Source organism: Elaeis guineensis, chromosome 13 (genome assembly GCF_000442705.2).
Source record: "Elaeis guineensis isolate ETL-2024a chromosome 13, EG11, whole genome shotgun sequence".
Lineage (NCBI taxonomy): Eukaryota > Viridiplantae > Streptophyta > Magnoliopsida > Arecales > Arecaceae > Elaeis > Elaeis guineensis.
Window position 1 is genome coordinate 16,583,827 of NC_026005.2, and position 22,802 is coordinate 16,606,628.

The following is a 22,802-nucleotide window of genomic DNA, read 5'->3' on the forward strand; positions in this document are numbered from 1 at the left end:
AAGAATAGAGGGGTTCCTTTATGGTGAATGCTTGTTGACCAAATTGTTCAATCCTGATTGCTACAAACAGAATTCATCAATTGCATAAAGCTCCGATGTAAGTGAATATTTCACCTTGCATATGTTAAGCCTTACATTATACTCACAAGCTTGTGGTTTAAAATTTATTGTATGATTTAATTCTATCAGAAATTAGTTTATAGACATTACTATATTTTTTTTCCACAATCTTTCACATTTCAGTAGTAGTGCAGGCCAGATTTCGAATTGGTACAAAAGAAACATGCTAAACGTTTCTGAAATAAGTTACATTGGCATAAGGTACGGCACAGCATGCCTTGCCTATGCATATACTAACTGAAACATCCTAGCAGACTTCCAAACTACTTTAAAGAAGTAACAGTAATCATGAAGAGTCTCAGATACAAATGCATTATAATAGTAACTGAAAAAGGTTAACAACAGCAATTTTATGTTTTCTAATATTATTAGACCTCACTAATTGAATATAAAATTTTTGAACCAGAGATTATGTAGCTTAGCTCTTGAAGCAAGAAAAGCCAAGTGCAAGATAACCCAAAAAAAAAAAAAAAACTTGAGATATAACAAAAGCAAATCAGAACATCATCAAGATATGTATTCCAAACGAACCAAGTCATATAATTCAGAGGAGCACAATCTTTCAGACACTGAAATGTCAAAGGAAAAAAAGGAATGATGTCGAAATGTGGTCTTAAATGCCAACCAAATGCAACTCTTTTGCCTTTTTTCTTGAGGGGAAAAAAAAAAAGCCAAATTTCACTTGTGATTCAGAACTCTGTTTACCAGTTGGAATTAGAGAAGCTATAAACAAGTAGAGAAAGCAGGGTGCATGAGAATATAGGTGAGGGAGTTCAAGGATAAACTAAGGAGTGCAAGTTCTATTCCATGATTGTGGTTGGAATATAACATTAGAATGTGTCCGCAATGAAAAAAGGAAACAATAACAACGTTGAGCAAGTAAATAAAGAAACAGATGAGAAATTATGCTGAAGTATGGAGTGAAAAAAAGCGACCCAATCAGCTTATGCACTTGAAAGCTTAGTAAGTTAGCAATTGTATGCAGGAAAGCAATGATCAGTCCCTTGAATCCTCGAGTACCAGGTAAATTCATTCTCCAAGCATCTTGCAGAACAACTCAGAAATTAATCAAATTTGGTGCTAACAGAAGAGCAGGTTAGCATCAGAGCACACAAATGAAGCATAATGAAACAAAATTAAAGGTTTAGAAATAGTCTAAAGATCACAACCACCTAATATGCCAAGATGCTAAACTACTCCAACCATAACAAGAAGGACTGCACTTGGAAAATGAAAATCTTAATTACATTGTGATCCTTTATACTTGATTAGATTTTTATTTACAGCAAACTATTATTGGATCGCACAAACCGCATTGGGCATTAGGCATATAAAATGCTTATACCGGAGAATCAGATACTTTAAAATTACAAAATTACAGAACCCTGCCCAACAAGAGTCATTAAAAGAGACATCAAAGTCATCCAGAACCAAGAAACTCATCTAAAAAACATGCAGCATCATATTTCACACAGAATGCTTAACCTTTCCAAGTGCATAGGAAAGAAGATTCAAAAGCTATGCTCTAGCAATTAACTCTTACACCCAAACACCATGTGAAACAACAAATCTACAATCCATCAAAGTTGAGTTGTAGAAACCATCATTAAAGCCCAAGAACTACAAACAAAGCACCATCAAAACTTAAACTCCAATTGGAATTTCAAAGGGAGTAGCATCATATGGAAGAGAATTGGCCTGAGATCTGAAGCACATACCAACTAGAAAGCTGAATGCTTCCTCTCCATTGCTCTGTGGGGAACTGGCCTCATGGGTATTGTTTTCCTTCCGGTACAGGAGACAGAGAGAAAGGAGGGGGATGAAGTGCTATTGGGGTAGGCATGTATAGTGGCATGTAGTGACGTTTAATTATGGAAAGCAGAGGCTGGGAGACTGCTGCTGGGGGAGGACAGAGGTGGCAGAGGAAAGGGTATGGGGTATAGAGAATTAAGAAAAGGATATGACACTGTTTTCTTGTGGAATTCTGGGTGGGGAAAAGTGGGCAGTCCCTTTAATTAGTAGGATACTCTTTCTACAATCACCACCATGAACAAAGGAATTTTTTTTTTTCTAAAAGAGAATACCACTGCACTTTCTGGTATGACTTTATGGATATAAATCATACTATTTGCACATAAAGAAAGGACATTGGAGTCCCTATACTGACACAGGAGCTATGGAGGTACAGGGGACCACCGCATGATGTAGTCTTGGAGGCCAAATGAGATCAGAAGAGTCAGAGTGAGTCATTCATCTTGAACGTTTTCATTTACTTTCCTTTGTCCTATGCGCAGCTACCATGCAGCTCTCATTTCCAGTGCAGTGTTTGCCTCTGTACATACATATATTTTATTTTCGCGAGCTTAAATATCTTGGGGTGCAATAGGAGAGCATGGGACACAGATTCTTAAACATGGAAAATGGGATTATCTGGGAGATTCTATGAGAGCTGTATAATGGCAACCAGATGGTGAGAAAAACTGTACCTTGAGAGATTTGTGTTGCATCACTAGTATAAGTTCGATGCAGCACTGTAACGAAGCTCACTGCTAGAATAAAATTGCAAATATGTTCTTAAGAATAGTTAATTAATGGAATTAAGCCTTACGCTCCACTCACCATTAAAAATTTAAATGAAAGAAAGAAGAGTAAGGTTTGATAAAGGAAATTTTTTTAAAAAAAAAAAAATATCTGGTTTAGACTACTATTATTATTTGTTTGAGTTATATTAGTGTATCTTTATTGGTTTTTGATATAATTATGGATCACATTTGATTCTTTTGATTGGCGCAACTTGATTGGCAAATAATGAGCCTACTAAAGAAAATATGTTGGTGCTTTATATGTGAAAGCATCTGAACAAATGAAGTTTACTTTAACAGAAAGATTACAAGTAAATTAACCTCATCCTTTTTCACTGCATTGGTTCATAGTAGACTTCTTTAAGCACCAAAAAACAGATTTCTCCCACCAGAAGTCCCAATCCATTGAGGTAAGATGATTGATGAGACTTCCATGTTATTTTAATAATGAAGAATTTTCCTTGGATAACGCAATTTTCCTTGGATAATGCTTGATTTTTTGTTACTTAAGAGGTTCGTTGGTTATACATTTGAAATCAAAAGTCTATAGATCGCTTTTGTTGTTGATTTGATTGGCCTATAAAAGCTTAGGAACACTCCATATACAGTAGACACGCCTACAAGTATGAACATTTCTTCAAATACTGTAAGTTATTTTTTGTGAACTCCTTTGCTCCTCCTCCTTCATAATTTTTCCTGAAGGGACACTGAAGTCCTGTGAGCCTATAGGTTCTCCTTCCAGGGACCACTCAAGCTCAGTTTGCTTCAGAATTTGGCAATCAGGTTGCGAAAAGGAGAAGATTGGCCATTGGTCGGTGCAAGAGAAAGTGAGTTAAAAGAGTAGGCATTTAGAGTTTTAAAAAGTTAAAAAGGTAGGCATCTAAAACTTTAATCTGACAATTGCACTCAAGAAGCATATAAAAATTTACTCATTAATCATCCCACTACGATTTCTGTCCAACTAAAGCTTGGATTTATTATAACCATTTGGCCTTGTCTACTTAATTAGTTATATTGGCAAACTTATGTGACTAGCTATGGTCTAATTGTGGTTTTTGGCAAATTTTACTCTTGGATTTTCCTACAATGGCTAATGACTAATATGCGATCTAGAAAGTTTAGCTACAGTGGACTAGCCTCACTCTGGGGGAGTTCCAATCATCTCACCTCTTGGACACTCCATCTTCCAAAGTTTTTCGAAGAAATAGGGCTTCTTGTCATGTGAAAAAGGTATGACACTGGCTCTAAAGTGGCAAACCTTTTTTTCCCCCTGATGTGATGCAAACCAACGACCTGCTTCACTGCTCACATTGAGCCATGGAGGTTGAGGTGGTTAGGTTGGTATTTGGATAACCAGCAAGTGGAAGGAAGGGTCTTGAAACCCTAGATGGGTTTGAAAAGGATGTATGCAACTTGAAGCATGTTCTGGGTACATGTTTTTAGGTGCTAGCAAGTCACATGACATGTCAAGTTGGGACCATACATAAAGGTAACTTGTTACTAGGACAGCTAATGCAGGCATTCTCATTTGCGATCCCATTCGGATGTAGCATTTCATTTGTACCTTGGCTCAAGATGAACTAAACTTATCCACAAGTACTTAAGTGTGTCATTTATAGGTATCGGTGACAATTAAACCGGTCTAGGTATTGTAAGGTTGCAACCAGATTAGGATATGAATCCTGATATTATGACCAGGATTAATTCAGAGTGTTCCAAGGTTTTTGGATTCAATATTAGGTCAAATTTGAATTGTGTACATTGTACAACCAAATTTGATAAATTTTTGGACTGAATTCTAGATTGATCTCACTCAGTCTGCAAGATAGGGCTACAAAGATTTACATCAAAAAAAGATAGGGCTACAAAGTTATTTGTTTGTTATGAGTCCAATCAATACGGAATCCTCCACTAGTTTAATCAGAAGCCTCTGGTGGACGTTTTGAACTAGCTATAATAAACATGGTTTAATGCACCAACAAAGACATGAGACCAAGATATGTACTTTTAATAAACATAGTAATATACATGGCTTTAAGTGGCGCCCATTTACAAACTTAGTTCAAAAGTAACTTGAATTATGAAAATATAGTTATAATACTTGAAGTATATGCATACATGACTTGGGATGTGATAACTATAATTGTTTTACATAAGAAGTTTCATATATCTTTTGCCATGATCGAGGTACATAAGGCTTCTTCCCTGGTTCATTAGAGCTTCAACAACACCGGAAGCTTCCCTTGTCACATTTAATCTCAAACTCATATTAAGTTAGGCTTCTCACTTAATAGTCAATCAAGCTAGATATTTTATCCATTAGAAAGATTTCTAATACTTATACAAAATCAAGGCATTTAAATAATATCTTTTGATTAGTCTTTCTGGATGAAATACTGGATTGTCACAAGCTATAAATAAAAAACTTTGGTTTGCTGCACTAAACGCTTTATAGTCCTCAAGAAGTAGGTCTTACCCACAAAGCTTCATGAACTTTCATATGTGCCATTCTTTGCCATAATCTAAAAAAAAACTAAAGCATCTTAGTAGGATTTGAACTTATAACCTATGGAAATTGAAATCATCCAAATAATTAACTGCTCTATCTATGCTGACGTGATGACCTTGGTGCTAACACTCCCTCAAGGTCTCTTTTTGCAAAACTTTTGGTAATTAATAAACAGCAGGGTTGTGAAACCCTAAACCATAGACTGAGGGCTGAACCGAAGCAACAAAAGCCACCGTTAAGATTGTTCTCGGACATTCAGCTGAGCCAGGGTTGTGAAAACCCTAGCTCATCAATGGCAGCTCCCAAGAGTCCAGTATTACCACATGATGGAAGGGCCCACAGCCCTAAATTACTCATGATTGGGTGAGTTTTTAACTCTCGAGCTGCTGGACTGACAAGTCTGCCTTCCTCCTTGACAGGTCACACTACCTGTGAACCCCTCTGACGGTCCAAAACCGCAGGGCTTATTTCTCATTAATTGAGAGCATGGCCCCATACCTTAACACCTGTGGTCCTTCTCCCTTTAGTTGGAATCTGTTTCATTGACCTCCTAACAAAAGGCCAAGCCTAGCCCATAATTTCCGGGAGCTAAAGCCAGCCTTCTCCATCTCTGCTAAGATGATGCATGGGAAGTCTTATCCTTTAGAGAGACAAAATTCATATGTATCAGTAGTCATGGTTTTTTATGTTTTTAAAGTTTAAGTTCCACCTTTCATTAAAAAAAAAAAAATAGTTGCACCTATTTTATAGTTATCCCATTTGCATCAACTAGTTTCGCTCGAATCATTGGGACCTTAGCATGAAAAAAAAAAAAACGTTTGCATGCAAGTTGCTAATATTTTGCATGTTGGGTGGCTTGGTGGAGCTTGCACCAATTACAAAGTGACTCCAATGGAGGCAGATACCTAGAAATGCGAGCCTTGCCTATGAAACTCATAAAATTTGCCAATAGGTATTGTAGTTCTGTATTTCTATTGCTGTACACATTACTATGCGAAGGACCAATTGAAAACTACAGTGTCCATAAGTGATCTTTTTTTATGCGTATACATAAAGACATACATACATAATATTTGTGTATGATGTATGCATGTATCTATGTATGTATATATGTATATGAGAGAGATAAATGTGGCATTGTTTATATAACCGTAATATGCACAAGCGTTACATTAATTACCTTTCTTTTTACTTATCCTTTCTCTCTCTCTTTTTTTTTTTTTTTTTATGCTTATCTCATTACTTTTTCTTGATTAAGTTTTATCATGTAAAATTTTGCATTTTCTATGCACCGTAAGTACCATTAGTAAGGTGTAAAATTTGTAACTGTGTCTTCCCAATTTAGACGTACCAGCTCATAAGAAAGCTGTCATATGTCCAAGCCTTGCTTAATAAACCAATAAAATTAACATTGCTAATAACAGTCTTGTCATGGGGATTAGGCCACTTATAATTAATATTACCCACAAGGGACCTTCCTAAATGCCCATTCTGCAAATAGATTAGATTCCAAGATAAAGGCCTTTGGAAAGCTGCCAAATACCCATCATGGCTCTAGTCGGAATTACTAGCGACATCATCCAACATTAGCACCCACTAATTCCAGAGTTAAGGTCTATTCTGTTCCCAAAATCTAGACCTGATGAGGAATTATGATTGGCTAGATATAGTTAGGTAGGATCTTAAAATTGTTTCTTGATTGGATAAAAAAAGGATATAGTAGAAATGTCACCCTCAAGATTTCATCGCTCATCCCCTTTGTGCCGTAGTGTCAACGACAAGGTTGGCTACAAAGGTGTCAATGATATGTTCAAATTGCATCTTTCACGGAAAAGAATGAATATTTTTTTTTCACGACGTCAATTATTAGATCATATCTCACACAAATCTCAAAATATTTTGATATCTTTTTCATCTATTTATATAAATCTCATAGTAACTATGGTATAATTCAATGATACGAAAAAAATAAAAATAAATTAGTAAAGATACAATCAGAACCCGTTAACAGCAAGCCCTGGCCGATATCAAGTAGAAAAGGATATCAATCTAATGAGAGGCAACACTAAGGTGGATTACGTTGTTAGTGAAATATACTTTAGGATTCCCGCTAAGCGCACACAAAATGTTCGGTGGGCCCACCACACTCGCTTGACTCACTGCCCGTGCGGTCGGGCACCACAAAGCGTCCATTTCTTTGAAAAAGAAGGCCGCGGGACCGCGACCGGGACCGGATAGCTTTGCTGGTGGGGGGACTGCAAGCCGCGTGTCGGATTCTGCGCTGTCCTAATCCCGTACAGATCGCGCTGTCGGACCGGATCCGGTGGTCCTGGAAAGCCCTCGGCGGAACGGCCCGCGTGACAAGAGCTCCGGCGGTGTGCCGCGGTCCGCCCCCGTTCATACATCTGGTTCGTCCATCAGATGAGACGCCACCTCTTTGTTGTTCCAGCACCTGACCTGCTGCCCTTTCTTCATGTTCGTCTTTACGGCTCAGATTAAATGATCGACACCGATCGATTCTATGATCTTCATCTGTGGACGGTCGTGAATGATGGAATACTGTGAGGACCGAGACATTGCCACTGTATGGGCATTATAGTAAACTATTATTTTTTTGGTAAAATGTAAATTATTAGTTTCAATAGATATGCAAGTAGGTCCGGTAGGACAGAGATACTTCTGGATTTTTTTTTTTTTTTTTCTTGTCTGTGTATTTTACTGGTGCGAAAAGGCACGAAGGAAATTCACTTAAAGTAGAGATCAGCTGAAAAGTTAATCACCCCTAATAAGATTTTCTAACATTGCAAGAACCTCAAGTATATTGGAATACATCATTGAAAAATCTAACTACATTTTAGATATTTTTGTAAATCAGAATTTTTTATTTAATGGAATCATTCTCTTGGGTGATTATGCTCTCAGAAATATATTAACAAAAGAGTTTCTATGTAAGAAAAGTTCCACATACTTGGTGGAGACAAAGAAAAGTTCTCTTTTGTGGTAAAAGATGTTGATGAGATTCCTTTGTAATCTCATCTTATTTAATGTTATGGTGGGATGCATTCTCAAAGAATATAAATGGAAACCAGAACTCATTTCTTTTTTTATTTTTATTATTTAAAAATAAATAAATAAATAAATAAATAAAAGCTCATTGTGCAAGGGTAAACCCAGAGGGAGGAATCTGATGCAAGGAGCCGAGCACAAAAGGTGTCGCAAATGATAAAAGCATGAATATAAAGCAAGATTTTGCCTTCAAATGTGTAACAAGATTTCCAGCATGAACACTAATGTAGCACATTTCCAGCAATGACAAGATGATGCACGGTACAATATAAGGTTAAAAAGGGTGATGAAACCTGGCTCTCTCTTACTTTTCTTTTTCCCTTTTTTTTATAAATTGCGGGAAGATGAGACCAGAAGAAATTTAATCCATCCAAGGAAAATTGCAGCTGAAGCATCAGTGATTGCAAGCATACATGGCAAGGCAAACAGCAACAAGACCGCCTACCATGAGTGATGGAACCTGAATTGAATACCAAAATGGACCACTCTTTTAAGACTGGGTGCCTGATGCATTAATAATAGGTCATCAAGCATGTCTGCTCCACCAGCACCAATTACTAGTGTCCCTGACGTGGCAGATTTGACAATTTTAATTAAGCTAAGGGTAAGATTGTAAGAACCTCCTAACTACTGAGAATTTGATTATTAAACCAAAGCAGATTGGAAGAAGAAATAACAACCAACAATGAGCATTATTTGTGCAGGCAATGCATGTCAACAGAACCTAATCGATTAGCTTCAAAGCGAAGACAACTAATTCTTTCTGATGTACATATTACAATCTTCTTCTAGATTGGACACATGAAAATGTTGATGCATCACCACATGTTAGATATCTCCAATAATTTATCGTATTCCATTTTTGCCAAGGTCGTCGATGAAGATCCAGTGCCATGAAAAGTTGGCCAGCTCCATCAAGACTACATATTTGTTACAAATAAGCTTGAGATTCACGTAAAAAGAATTACAGTGGATGGACCAAAAGCCTGCCTAACCTTCCACATCAATCAGATGATGCACTTATTAGCACCTTCTGTTAGAAACCTGTCAGCAATCACCTATGTTCCTCAATACAATGACCCTACGAGGCTCCCTTGTACACTGAAAAAAGACACAAAAGGATAAAGGTCACTGAAGACACATGAATTAATAAAAGCCAGATGCGAGATGCAGGTAAACTTACCAACATCATGGACTAAATCAAATTATCCACTATCAGCCATCTCCATTAACAGAATCTACTTGTTCATCTGATCTTGATTCATCACCCAAATGTTTTCCAAGTTTCTCCTGCATGTATTCAAACGTCACATAGAAAGCCTTGAAATAGTTGCTCAGTTAAAAAAGGGGGACAAAGCCTCGAAACAGAATCCAAAAAGAAGGAATATAGAAAACAGATGTCCTAACCAAAATGGAAGAGGTGAGAAGTACAAGTTAAAACTTACAGCAAGAGTGGCATTTTCTGAAGTCAATTTATCACACTCCCCACGCATTCGCTTCAATTCTTCTTTGAGTGAATTATTTTCCTCTTTTTGAGTCACTACACGATTGGCCAGTTCTTCACATTCAGCCTGGATGGGATCATTTCATGTTAGTGAAACAATCAGAAAGCTTTACATATTAATTACATTAGAAGAGCTTATTAACAATTAATAATAATCATCACAAGTTGCCAGTCCACTCTATTCAATCCTTTCTGCCACATAGAAGTTGGGTGTGCCTTGTCTCCTATGTCCATGTCCTCTACTGGCAACATGAGCATACGAAAGAAGCTGCAATCTTTACATGATCAAAAGATATGGTTGCTACTAGACATCTACCATTTCAGATACAAGAAAAATTCGGTTGTACACGTTCAAGAGAGGATATTTTGATGATGTGTACAGCTAGCCAGTGCTGTTTAGCCTTTACTAATACACTGTATTGGTAAATATAACACTCTTTAGATGCACCCTCTTACAAGCAATACTGTTTTACAAAGAAAAACAAAAATACATCCAGTAAAAATGAGTGCACTTATAATCCCGGATAAAGATATTTCTCAAATGGTGGAAAAACATAGCCAAACGTCTCCTACATTGATGGGAACAGCCATCCATCACTTCAACTAGGGTAGTTTATAACTATAATTTAGAAACTTCGATGTCACAAATAATTGCAGCTACATGAAAGATATGGGAGTTCTGCCAACATTGGTTAAACTAGGTCAGTGGCATATACCTGCTTACGTAACCGTGAGCGGCGTGCAGATTCTCTGTTAGATTGTTTTCGTTTTTGTCTCTTCAGTTCTCTTTCATCCTTAGATTGGAAAGAAAAAAGGTAAATAAGTCTAAGAAAACTAAAATATGAAAGAGATAATGCTGTTTCGGAGCTTGCTACCTGTATCGAAGGATCAGGTGGAACTTTGTCTCGTGAACCTGCAAGTCTAGATGGAACAAAGGGTGCTGTAGATGGGGCACTAGGCACTTTGCCTCGGACTGCAGAAACAGAGGCAGACCCTCCCCAGTAGTCCATCCCAATGTTCAGGGTGGTGGTTGGACCAACAAGGCCACCTGGTGGGATCGTCACAAAGGGCACAGTTGGGTTCAATACAATTGGCGTAGACAGTGTTTGTGTTACTTCATTTGATGTGGTTTGACCAGTTCTGCCTTTCTGGGCTTCCTCTGCAGCCACAAATGATATATCAGTAACACTGTATGGCCATGTCGGAATTCTTGTTAGAGAAAGGAACTCTCTATGCTTCAATCATACCATCACCCGAACCATGTTCAGAACCATGCTTTAGACGGGAACCCTGCAAGCAAATATCTAAATTGTAACTGTTTTCATTAATCTGGGGCAAAATGAGTACAAGATAATGATATCTTGCTCATGACTACTGGAATGCAAAGAAACCATACTTAGAACACAGTCTTGGATGGCAAACAAGCTCAAGCACTAGGTTGCTTAGGCTCTATCCTGTTCTCACTCTAACTAAAGATAAGATAAGAGATGGAGTAAAAGAGAAAAAAAGAATATTCAACCACAGGTCAAGGACACACAACATAATCCCTTCTAGCTCTACAAGACCTAGCAGATAAACTGAAATTTACTCAGAGCTGGAAAAAGAGGATGCTTGGAACTTAAATACTAATGAGAGGAGAATGAAGTAGAAAAGAATGGCATTCAACAGTCTTTTCTAATCTGCACCAAAGAAAGCAGTCTTTTCTGGTAAATTACATTGTCAGCATATGAAATATGACTCTTCGCCATGCATATCTAACCTTCCACACAAACTTTGGAAGTAGTTTGCTTAGTGCAACATGGATGCTTATAATTGAAAACATATGATTTAAAGATCATGCACCTTTGTAAGCAGAGGATGCTTATGCCTAGACAGCTACCTTTTAAAACAAATTCACCATAGAAAATAATTATATGTTGGCATATCAGTTTAAGAAGACTCTTAGAACAACGCAGCATATTAAAAAAGATATATTTTTTCTTTTGCTTTTTTTTATTTGTTTTTGCCTTGTAACATTTTAATATAAATGTCGTAATGATCTATATTGGTTGAGGGCATGGCCATTATAACTACAATTTTAGTACATGGAATGCACATGACTTATTCAAGAGATGAGAATTGGTGGGCGGCCATGGTCCATGTAACAAGATTGTTTGGATGAGATTTAATGAGCATGCTCCCTCTTTACTCGATGTATCTCTTATTTCTCTTTGTTACTTGTTTTAGAATGCATGTAAATGGATGTATTGATTAAAAAAGGGGTTAACAGATAAAATCAGGACAGGGAGAGGAGGTCCATTTGAAAGTCTCATGTAGCTCAAATATTTCAGGGTTGGAAATGAAAAAGTAGGGGGTGGAGATGCATAGGCCCCACCCCAAGACTTTGCATTAGAACAGTAAAGATTAGGATAATACTGATACTATGATATTGGCATGTGAAAGAAATACATATGGAAGCACAACTAAGATGAGCACCCTACAAATGTCTCAAAGGAAGAAAAGATACAAATTAAAAATTGGATGTAAGTCATCATAAAGGATTTAGAGAAGTTGCTACTAACAAAGAGAGTGGTCCTTTTCGCTACAAAAAGGAAGTGGTCCTTAAATGGATCAAATAACAAAGAAGGATATAAAAATGATATACCATGTAGTAGAGATAAGCATTCAGGTGTGGTTATGGTTGTGGCTTATTCCAACTAGAAAGGCAAGATAAAACATGTGCAAACAGATTCTATATGCATGTCATGTTTTCTTTTTCTTCTAAAAAAAAAAAGAGGATAACTTAGTGAACAGCGGAAGATCAAATTTATTTACCCCCAAAAATACATAATATATACAAGAATGGTAGAAACATTAAATGCAAATTTAGTAGTCTAAAACTGAGTCTACCACCATGCTTGGTGCACAGTTGCTAGCAGATGTCAGATACGGAAGATGCTAATTTAGAAATTCAATTGTCCACAGTAACCACACATAACTAAACAGTTTCAGAATCTAAACACAGTTGTCATGACATTTATAGATCATCAAAGAAAAGAATAGTAGAGAAATCAAGTCATGAGTAACAAAAAATAATGCTTACTCCACATACATTTTGAGAATTGGCATCACTTCCTTCGCTCGAACCTTCACTTCCACTCTCACCACTGTAGACATGATTTTTGTGAAAACATGTCTGAAGTGAAGCAAACACTTAAGATAAGGAAAAAAAAAAGTAAGTAATGCACCTTTGTGAAAAGACACCATTAGCAGATCCACTGGATGCTTTACCAGTTTTATTAACCTTGCCTGTAAGCATATTTAGACTTCCTAAGCTTCCACTGGATTTCTTTAGAGGACTCCTTTCCTTACCTCCATGCAACTTACCATCTGTTTCTGTGCCGCTAGCTCCAGCAACCTGAAAAAAAAAAAGTGCCTAACCCATAAATACAACAGGTTAAACTGCGCTCTGTGTCTACAATACAAATATACCTACTGAGGTTGTGAATCATTAGTACCATTTACCACTTCAAGACAGGATAATCTTTCAATAATACTGACCGCTAGAAATGTTTATTGTAATACACAGTCATGGTGCAATTTGACGTTTTTAACAAGCTGCATTCAATATCTTCTAGGTCATTTTTATTATGTCCAGATGAGTTATTCACTGGCGAGACTACAGTGAAAGTTGGAATGCAAAAACAAAAAATTGCAGAACATTTCTTTGGAAATCAATTTTATGAAATTAAACAAATTGAGGTTTTTAGTTAATTAATGAGTAAAAAGGAATCTGATTTTTATTTTCTTCACTACTATACATTTAAAGTACAAAAGGATGAGGAGAGAAGCAATGATAATTGTGCAGAATTGAAGTTGCAATTAAAGTCTCGAGGTACATAACTGTACGATAGGCTCAGCAGAGATGACTTGACAAGGAAAATGTGAGGAAAACTAGGATGATAAAAAGCTCAGGAAGCACATTGATGCGTGTGACTAAAAAAACAAATAGAGAATCTGTTATTGCTTGCAGTAAATGACAAATGCACTTACCAAGAAGATGTAATGCTATTTTATTTGACAAGTCCGAAAAGAGGAGAAATATAGCAGCAAAATTATGTAATCTTATTTCCTGAGAAAGAGATGAGATATAGTTGATCAAGTTCACCAAGATAGTAGATGATGAAAATGAAAGGAGAGAAAGAATTCATAAATGTTAACCTGCTTCAATTACAGCCAGGTATTGTACTCCTTATCACAGATTTATTAATAATGTATAGTTGATTATGCAAATGAATCAAAGCAACCAAGTAGCGGAATGATCTGAGCAATGCGACAAATGCAATACTCATGTTAGCCCTTCAGAGACATGACTGGAATATATCAACTTCTGCAACTCACCAAGATCAGGTAACGAGGAATATAATCACTTCAGTAGTGCTGTGCTCAAGGTTCCCGAAGCCGGAATCGGGACCCATGCCGGCTAATCGATGGTACAAGTTGGTACGGATCCATACCAGATCGGACCAGTGCGAACTAACACGGCAGAGAAGGGCCCAGAGGAAGAGAGAGGGGGGAGAAAGAGAGGAAGAGAGGACCTCCGACAGCCGTCGGAGGTCGTTGGAGCTCTTTTCGAGCTCGGTACAAGTGAAAGGAGGGAAGGAGAGAGAGGGAGAGACTCATCGGATCACCGAAGACCGTCGAAGGTCTCCGAATGGACACCGATGCCGATACGACTTCTCTAATGGCCGGCGAGCGAGCGTCGAGGGCGGCCGATGCCGGACGCGCTAAGGACGGCCTCCGCCCTCCTCCCATGCGGAACAAGGGTCTGCCCCTGTTCCGTGTTTTCTTTTCTTTTAAATAGACGAAGTTGGCAAATGATATACCGACTCCACCTTTAAAAAAAAAAAAAAAAAAAAATTCGTGAAGTCAGCAACTGAGTTGCCGATTTTACGTGTTCAAATAAGAAAAAAAAATCCGAAATAGAGGCAAACCCCTATTTTGAAAACGAAGAAGAGAACGGAGCCATGGAGGCCCTCCTCTGGCTCGGCCGTCCTTAGGCCCATCGGCATGGGCTCGCCAACCACCGAAGGCCCTTTCTTCCTCTCCCTCTCCTTCCCTCCCCCCTCTCTCTCTCTTCCTCTCTTTCTTCTCCATCCCTCCAAGAACTGATTTGGATGCCGGAACCGTCCCGATTTCCCACCAGTCCGACTCGATACAGGGTGTACTGGGCGGTTCGGCACGGTTTTGAAAACCTTGGCTGTGCTGGAAACTTTGTTGGAAGGTTTCAGCCATTGGATCTCATATATCCCACATAAGGACAGATAAAAATTTTGCTAGTATGTCTATAGTCCTATGGAGTTTAGGGCAACCCATTAAGCACCGCTGTGGTTTAGTTCCTACCTAGCAATGCATGGAAGCCAAAAAATTTACTGGTAGAATTTAAGTTTATATGGTGTTTGAGGCAGCTTTCAGGACATGTTATCGGACAAGTTGACCAGGTTCTTGTCTTGCACTATTCATGAATTCTTCATGTTACTGATGTGCATCCTTGAGGTCCTCGATTGGAGCATCCTCTGGGAAGTGGAGCTAAGGCCACATGTTATTCCTTTTTGTACAACTTTAAGTTGAATGATCAACAAAGTTCATTAAGGTGTTTTCAACCTTTCCATGCACTCAACCAGAGAGGAGCAGGGGGAAAGATAAAAGTACAACTCACAGAAGCTTCTGCAATCCCATTTGTTGATGGCATTGGATAAGGGCTGTATTGATAAGATCCCTGAAAAAAAAAGAAAAAACATATGTTAGCAATGAACACCTCTATAACCCAAACAGTCCAGAAAAAAAATAGCTCTAAAAAGATTAAACCTCCAATGAACCATAAAGAAATATGCAGTATTAACAACGCAATACCGGAGGAATGGATGGATGAGGATAAATACCCCCATGTGGATACATAGAAACAAATGGTGGAGTCCTATATGGAGAAATTATCTGCTGCCAAAGCAAAACATTAGATATGATCCAATTCCGGGATTGAGCACAATCTTCCACTTAATAACAAAGTTAATCTGAACTGGGGTACCAACGAAACCTGTCCTTTCTTTTTGGAGGAAAACCCTGTCCTTTGTAAGCTGAGACATGCATCATTGCAGCATCCACCTAAAACTAAATTATATATTATAAAAATTATGGCAAACAGTAACAATAGCAAATACCTGTGGACTCCACATATATGGGCACCCTTGTGGACTCGATGCCACATGAGAATGGAGAAACCCCGGAGGAGGCATAGGACTTGTTCCAGAAGCATTATAATATGCCTATAAGTGAGCAGAAACTACGCTACCAGGTTACTGGAGATTCAGTCAAAAAGCATACAAAAGGAAGATCAGTTAGATCTTAGCACCTGAAATGAAGCCCAATCAGGATAAACCATAGCAGGACTGCTAGGTGGTTGTTCCTGCAGAAAACAAAAAAATATGACAAGTATATAAATAAATAATAAAGTTATGCCACCAGGAATCACTAAGAGGCAGCACAGGAGTTGAGTTTGATCATGTAGACCTGTGTAAAAGTTGGCTTCTGAGTTTTGGTTGGAGTATTCACCTCCCCACTGCCCATTAGGAAGACTTGTGTGTCTTAAGCCTCTTCTAATTTTCTGAACATATTACTAAATTGGTGATTGAATGGCAACTAAGAGTAAAAACTGAGTGAAAGATAACAAAGGTTCATTTGTAATAGTAAGCAATCTAAAATAGAACCCTTTTAAACTTGATGAAGAATTGCAATTTAGAGAAAAAAAGGTTTTAACAATTAATGTGTTTTTAAAATCAAACAACCTGGAGAACAACCCAATAAGTTGAATAGCTAATGGGTTCAAGGTTTTAAATCCCATGGGATGGAGCTGTCCCAGTTTTTTCATGGAATGGGACGTGCCGCCGTCCCGTCTCGACACTTGGGATAGAAGATGTCTCAAGAAGCCTCGATTGGAATGCTGGAATGCTAGCGAGACGGCCCTATCCCGACACATGGGATGATGCCCTGTCCCGATGTCTTACGGGTCGTCCCATTGGGACCTGAATCCTTCGATGGACTTCTTCTATTTAAAACAAACTTTTTTTGAAAAACAAACACACTCAATCCTTACAACCTCTAATGCCCAAAAAGAAGCCATTGGCTAGAAATGAATTTTTGAAATAAAATATTCAGCTGATGGGTCCCTCTAGTGGCAAAAGCTTGTCTCATAGCTCAAACTACCCAACAAGAAGGGATTGGCTGTGCTAAAATGCTAAAACTTTTGCCCCTATTACAAATTCAGTCTTTATCCAATGCCCTTTAGCCACCTCCTCTGTATGAAGTAGGCCTCTAACATCAACTCAACTTCGATGATATGTTTTTGTAGTATCCACTGCATAAAATAGTTTATATGCATGTTCCTCCTAGATTTGGAGGAAACAAGGTACAACATTGAAGGTTATGGATCGAAACAGGTTTCTTGCATTTGGCTTGCAATCTTTTTACAATTTGGATTAAAGAATGCTAGCTAAATCTGGCCAGCTTGACTACTTGTTCAGATGAGTTAAGGACTCTAGTTACGCTGTTGTGCTTATTTTTGTGGATGGCACTAGCAATGATGAGAATTCATCAAAAGTTCTCAAAGAATTCCTTCAATCATGTTTCAAGGAAGTTCTTGGAATTCATAAATATTCTCTTGCTGGTTGCAAAATCTCTCAAAATCGTATTAGCATCTACCAAGAGCCAAAGTAAGATCCTTTCTACCAGAGAAAAAATTAAGCTTACAAAAGACTTCAATGATGTCTTAGAAGATGCAAACTCCTATAGAAGACTCATTGCACACTTGATGCTTTGATCCATTTGACTACCAGTGATCCAAATGTTGTTTATGACTTCATGCTCTCCATATTTCAAGCAGTTCAAGCATCTACTTGGAAAAATCTGATTATGATGCTACCTTACAGGTCCTTTGATATCAAAAGAGATTCCTTGGTAAAGGACATCAAACTTATACAAGCTCAACTCAGTTAACTGCTTATTGTGATTCAGATGGGCTATTATTTCAAATCAAGACGTGTGTATATTAAGGACTCATTAATTTACTATGCTAGGAAATATCCCTATCACTTGAAATTCAAACAGTTTCTCACTCCATGGAAGAAGTTAACATCATGCCATGCTTACAGCAAGTTGTGAATTTATCTGGCTTAGAGCTATTCTTCATTAGCTTTGTGTATGTAGGAATACTCAAAGATATGTTGCTGTTATATTCAAGCAATCCTTCATATAGATCTAAATTCAATGTTTTGAAACAAATGGAGCACATCAAAATAGATTGTTACTTCATTCAAAAAAAAAAGTGCAATATCATATGCACAACCTTTGTTCGAATGACTCATCAATTTGTGAGGACATTTTCAGCAAAGCTCTTGGGAAAGATCAGTGTTAATATCTACTGCTACAAGCCTATGGACCTTTAGGCTTCAACAATGGGAGAGAGAAAATAGACTGCATGCCTATTATGTTATTGTCAGTCAAGCCAATTATGGATGTCCAAGCTCCCAATCAAACCTCACCATGTCACACTGGTCTTTCTTTCTTTCTTTCTTTCTTTTTTGTTTTTTTTGCACAAAAACCTATTCAACTTTATTCCTGGGATCATGTTTACGTCATATGCCTGAATATATTACATAGCTCCCTGAGTTCAGAAATACAAGACATCTCACAATACAACAAGGTACAAAATTAAAGATGCTTATAAGAATCCGCCTAGAATAGTTGGGAGAGGGGGAGGGACTTCCAAAATTTTCCTCCAAAAATCTGTATGACGACAAAAATATCAAAAAATTGCCGACAAATAATTTAATCCAAACACAGTAACAATTCACCCATAAAAATTTGCGACCCAGGTCGTACTCCCTCAGTTAAAGAAGTAAAGATCACAAAACCAGAAGGAAAACGAACAAATCACACAAAAAATGGTATCAAGATTCAATCTTTTCCCACACCCGTTGTACAAAAAGCCAAGACACAGAGAATGCACCACGAAAACTACCTCAAATTAAGAGCAAATACCGTAACAAAATGAAAAGGACACCAACTTTAAGACATACCTGCGAGAATCCTCTGCCCCCTTTCCTGTCCAGAAAACATCCAAAACCCTAAACCCAGAGAGAGAGAGAGAAGGGATTTGGGAGCTTTCTCTCGTCGGAGAGGGTGTTCGTTCAAGTGTGACTATATACTGGTGCAATGGTTTATGGGATGCAAGTATTGATTAATGATTAAAAAATGTGATCTTTGGAGATATAAAGGAGAAGGAAGCCCTTCACCGTTCGTCCCCGCCTTTATTTTATTATTTTTCTCTAACAAAGTAGAAAGGGACCAAAAGGCCCGAAAGAAAACAAAAACCCCTCTCGTTCTTTTCCCTTTCCCCGCTTCTTCTACGACTCTACCTGCCACTTTTGCTGCGGGTTCTCCTTGCCCTCTCAGGCCTACCCTACTCCCACGTGCTGGTCCTGGGGTTTGTTTCGTAGTTCCCAAAATAGCCTTGTGTATTTTCCAAATCCTGGTCACCTTTTTTTTTTTTTTAATATACGGAGATTTCGCTTAAAAATTTTACTAATTATTCAGTTGGGATTTCTTAAATTTAGGATGAGAAGTTAGGCTGTAAAATAATAAGAGAAATGAATAACTTTCATTTCAACCATTGGAAAAAAATTGATTTTAATTGTGAAGAAAAATGGATACTCTAATCTTCTAAAATTCAATTCCAGTTCTTCTCTAAATTTAAATCCTATTGCCATACCGGTTTTATTTTAATTATTTTAATTCTTATTCCAATTAATTCTGATGCCGATTTCATTTGTTTACCGAGCATATCTTGATAGTTTGGTGCAATCCCATCCAAGTGGCATTGAGATCCAATATTGAGGGGAATTTCTTTTCTTTTGAATGATTTTAACATATTTTATATTTATGTTATACATGCGGAAGTGCACATATTTTTTCTTTTGAGTTCCAATTGAACATGCATTTGGTTTATATGATTTAGCATTTGAAGTTTGAATTGTTAGTTTGAAGATTACTAAATTATCTCCATGTTACTATTGTGAGAGAAGTTATCATAGCTGGAGGTCATTCTCACCTCCAGCTAGTTTTCTCCTCGTCCTGGATTTCAATATATATATATATATATATATATATATATAATTTGTTTGATTCATGATTTTAAATAGATTAAATGAATCAACAATTTATTTGTAACTTTAGAAGTATCAAATCAGACAGAGGTTGCTTGGTTTTAGGTTTACATGGTCCAAGATTCTGGTGGCTCGATTGTCTGAATCTATGGAATTGTATTTTTGTGTCTGCCCTGCAGAAGTAAATTTTGGACTGAGCCGCCGACCAGCTGACACCTTGGTCTTTGGGCAGAGCACTGACCTCACCAACAGTAAGACTTGGACTAAAACGTATTGGCCCAGTAATTTTTGCGTCGAGCGCAAAATTTGACACTCGACTCTGCAGACCCAATATGCTGGCCCAATTTCTCTCTTCTCTTCTCCAAGCCCAGCAATAGCTGCGAGGTGCCACGTCCACCATGACACATGATCTACCATTCGTCTTGATTTACCATTCTTATACCGTCTAAAATTACTGGCTTGTATAGGAGTTGCACCAAAGCATGGAATCTCAAGAAATGGACACCCTCTTATCCTATACCACATGTGGGTTGGACTTGTAACTTTTGCACAAAAGAATTCATCTTTCTTCGCATGAATCCACCATTAGATCATCCACCGGTTCACTTTGAGATATGTACAGACGAATGAACGATGGAGTCTAAAACACTTTCAGATTCATGTGGTAGATGATCCAATAGTGCATGCATGCGAAGAAAGGTAAATCCTTCTTTCACGCAAAAAATACAACTTTGATCTACTATATGTATTAACTAGTCGTGTGTACACATCATCAATTGCTGATTATTTTCATTGCACTCGTAAGATTCTTCGTGCATGACAATATTTGCTACTTGCTATTTTAAATATGTAAGCAGATTTTCTTTGAACTCCTTATCTAGGATAACTTTGCTGACTGACTAGATCTCATACTAGACAAATAGAACAATACAATTTGAAGAATTCGATGATATATATTTGGTTCTATCAGACTATGGAATGGTGCCACTTGGCCTGGCTCCTTCATTGTTACATATTAATTTTCATATGGCCGTGGAAGAATAACGCTCAGGATGGTGAAAATTCCATAGAGGAGGATGGTGATTCCAATGAAGTTGATCAAGAGACCTTCGCGACCAACGAAGATGAATTTCTGCACCAACCCTGTCTCAGCACTGCAGATTGCCATTAGGAAGATTACTGCACCAAAGAAGGCATGCCATGGCTTCATGTTTGCCCTCATACTATATGTTGTCCCAGGGAATATAAATGAAAAGAACGCAATTACCCACTGCAAAAGAACAATTAAGATAAAGTAAGCAGATGTAGAACCATAATCATGGTTTATATCAAAAACTCTTTAGATCCTAGTAGCGATAACAATGTTGTGAAAACATAATTATGGCTTAAAAGCTCTAAAATCTTATAATGCTTATTCCCTCAATAGTGCTCTAATTTTTGTGTAATGCTTGTCTCGATCATGCAAAGACACTAGATATAAAAAGAAACGAGGTTGACATAAGTTGAAGTATAATTATCATCTTTTTTTTCAGTAAAGAAGCTTTCATGCATGTTGGTACGTAAGTCAAATTAGCTCTTTAATCAACCTTCAAACTAAAATAATAAGGGTTGCCATCATAGAGCCATAATAGCTAGTTTCAGGCAATACAAGATCAGTCGAATGCTCTCGGTGCTGCTCGAGCATGCGACATACAACTAATAATGGAGTTGAAGCAAGAGTCTAGAACCACATTCATGTGTACAACAAGAATTCGAGTACATTTTAAAAGTAATTAATTTATATTCTCACTTACGTATATATATACATGGGCATCCAAAAGCCAGGAAGGGCATATATGCTTGTGTGCTTAGCTTTCACGCAGCATTATTGATGTCTAGCAGCTCATTATGACTGGAGGGAAATGGTCAAGTTAGGAAGCCAATTGACTCCTAGCATTAGTATAAGCAGTGATAACTCAGTTTTACCTGCAAAGCATAGAGGCAGATGGTGCCCATCCCAAGCCAAGAGTGCAAGGTACGCATATCTGGGTCGTCCAAGTCCCTTTGGAACTTAAAAATCGCATAGAGCCCCAAACCACCAAATGCAAGAGCCAGCAAATGCAATAACATGTGAACAAATTTCTTGGTCCTTCTGGTCCCGGGAACTGTCTTGTAAGCCATTATTGCTGTTTCCGCAGGAGTAGGAGAACTGGTTAATACTCCAATTGGAAGACCCGGAAGAGTCTCTCTTTTGGTGGAAAACCTGGGTAACTTATCTCTTTCCTTTTGATTTCTTATAAAAGAAAAAGAAAAGATGCATGGGGTGTAGAGAATTACCTTCTCCCCCACATAAGATAAGCCCAAGTAGCATTAGAAGAGGATGCGCCTATATATATATAGCAAATAAGATCACAAAGGTCAAAAGTATTGAAAACTTAAAATATATAATGATCGTTGCTATTATTAAAAAAAAAAAAAGACATCAAAAGATGCTAAACAAGAATACTTCTAGAACTCAAGATGATAAGAGAAATTACATTGAAAAGCTTTTGTGAGTTTCCAGAGTCCAGAGCGACGCCCTCTCTTAAGTGTAGCAGCCAGACAAGCGTGAGGGTTATTGCTGCTATCCCTAGCAACTGTGCTATGATAATTGCTGGTAGCGCAGACATACGAAAGCTCGAACCGTCCTTGGCTGCCATGGAGAGTGGGAGGGGGAGAGAGAGAGAGAGAGAGAGGCCTAAGACGACTGTTGACACACCATACTAACGTGGGGTCTCGGGTCTTTTCTAGCGGGAAGGAGCGGAGAGTTCAAAGCTTGAAACGAGAATACACGGTTCGGCTGGCCT

The 22,802-nt window shown here is 37.9% G+C and overlaps 3 protein-coding genes across 9 annotated transcripts in view; all 3 read right to left on the reverse strand.

The window, feature by feature from the left end:
• Window positions 1-1,977, reverse strand: part of LOC105056396 (zinc finger protein 4) — a 10,552-nt gene extending 8,575 nt beyond the window's left edge. Inside the window, exon 1 of the mRNA XM_010938576.4 lies at window positions 1,839-1,977. The gene's annotated coding sequence lies outside the window, so the exon portion shown is untranslated. The remainder of the gene's footprint in view (window positions 1-1,838) is intronic.
• Window positions 1,978-8,991: 7,014 nt separating this feature from the next.
• Window positions 8,992-19,182, reverse strand: LOC105056397 (bZIP transcription factor 16). Of its 7 annotated transcripts, none has more exons than XR_003802375.2 (15): window positions 18,892-19,180; window positions 16,328-16,421; window positions 16,170-16,223; window positions 15,855-16,100; window positions 15,674-15,754; window positions 15,480-15,539; window positions 13,009-13,178; window positions 12,873-12,927; window positions 11,029-11,071; window positions 10,657-10,940; window positions 10,498-10,575; window positions 9,723-9,848; window positions 9,461-9,567; window positions 9,273-9,378; window positions 8,992-9,197 (listed from the first exon to the last, which is right to left on the reverse strand). XR_003802375.2 is itself a non-coding variant. In XM_010938581.4 (15 exons), the coding sequence occupies exons 2-14, from the start codon at window positions 16,382-16,384 to the stop codon at window positions 9,493-9,495; spliced, it is 1,251 nt and encodes a 416-aa protein (XP_010936883.1). In that variant the 5' UTR covers window positions 16,385-16,421; window positions 18,892-19,182; the 3' UTR covers window positions 8,992-9,378; window positions 9,461-9,492. The 7 variants fall into 7 exon arrangements, 6 of the variants coding, with proteins under 6 accessions (XP_010936883.1, XP_073103493.1, XP_019710104.1 ...); XM_010938581.4 differs by having other exon boundaries at window positions 8,992-9,378; window positions 13,009-13,069; window positions 13,148-13,178; window positions 18,892-19,182; XM_073247392.1 differs by adding an exon at window positions 18,537-18,598 and having other exon boundaries at window positions 8,992-9,378; window positions 16,328-16,420.
• A 1,783-nt stretch (window positions 19,183-20,965) lies between these two features.
• LOC105056412 (probable ascorbate-specific transmembrane electron transporter 1) lies at window positions 20,966-22,655 on the reverse strand. Its single transcript, XM_010938599.4, has 4 exons — window positions 22,494-22,655; window positions 22,294-22,342; window positions 21,943-22,142; window positions 20,966-21,247 (listed from the first exon to the last, which is right to left on the reverse strand). Exons 1-4 carry the CDS (start codon window positions 22,653-22,655, stop codon window positions 20,993-20,995), a joined length of 666 nt encoding a protein of 221 aa, XP_010936901.1. The 3' UTR covers window positions 20,966-20,992.
• Window positions 22,656-22,802: the final 147 nt, after the last annotated feature.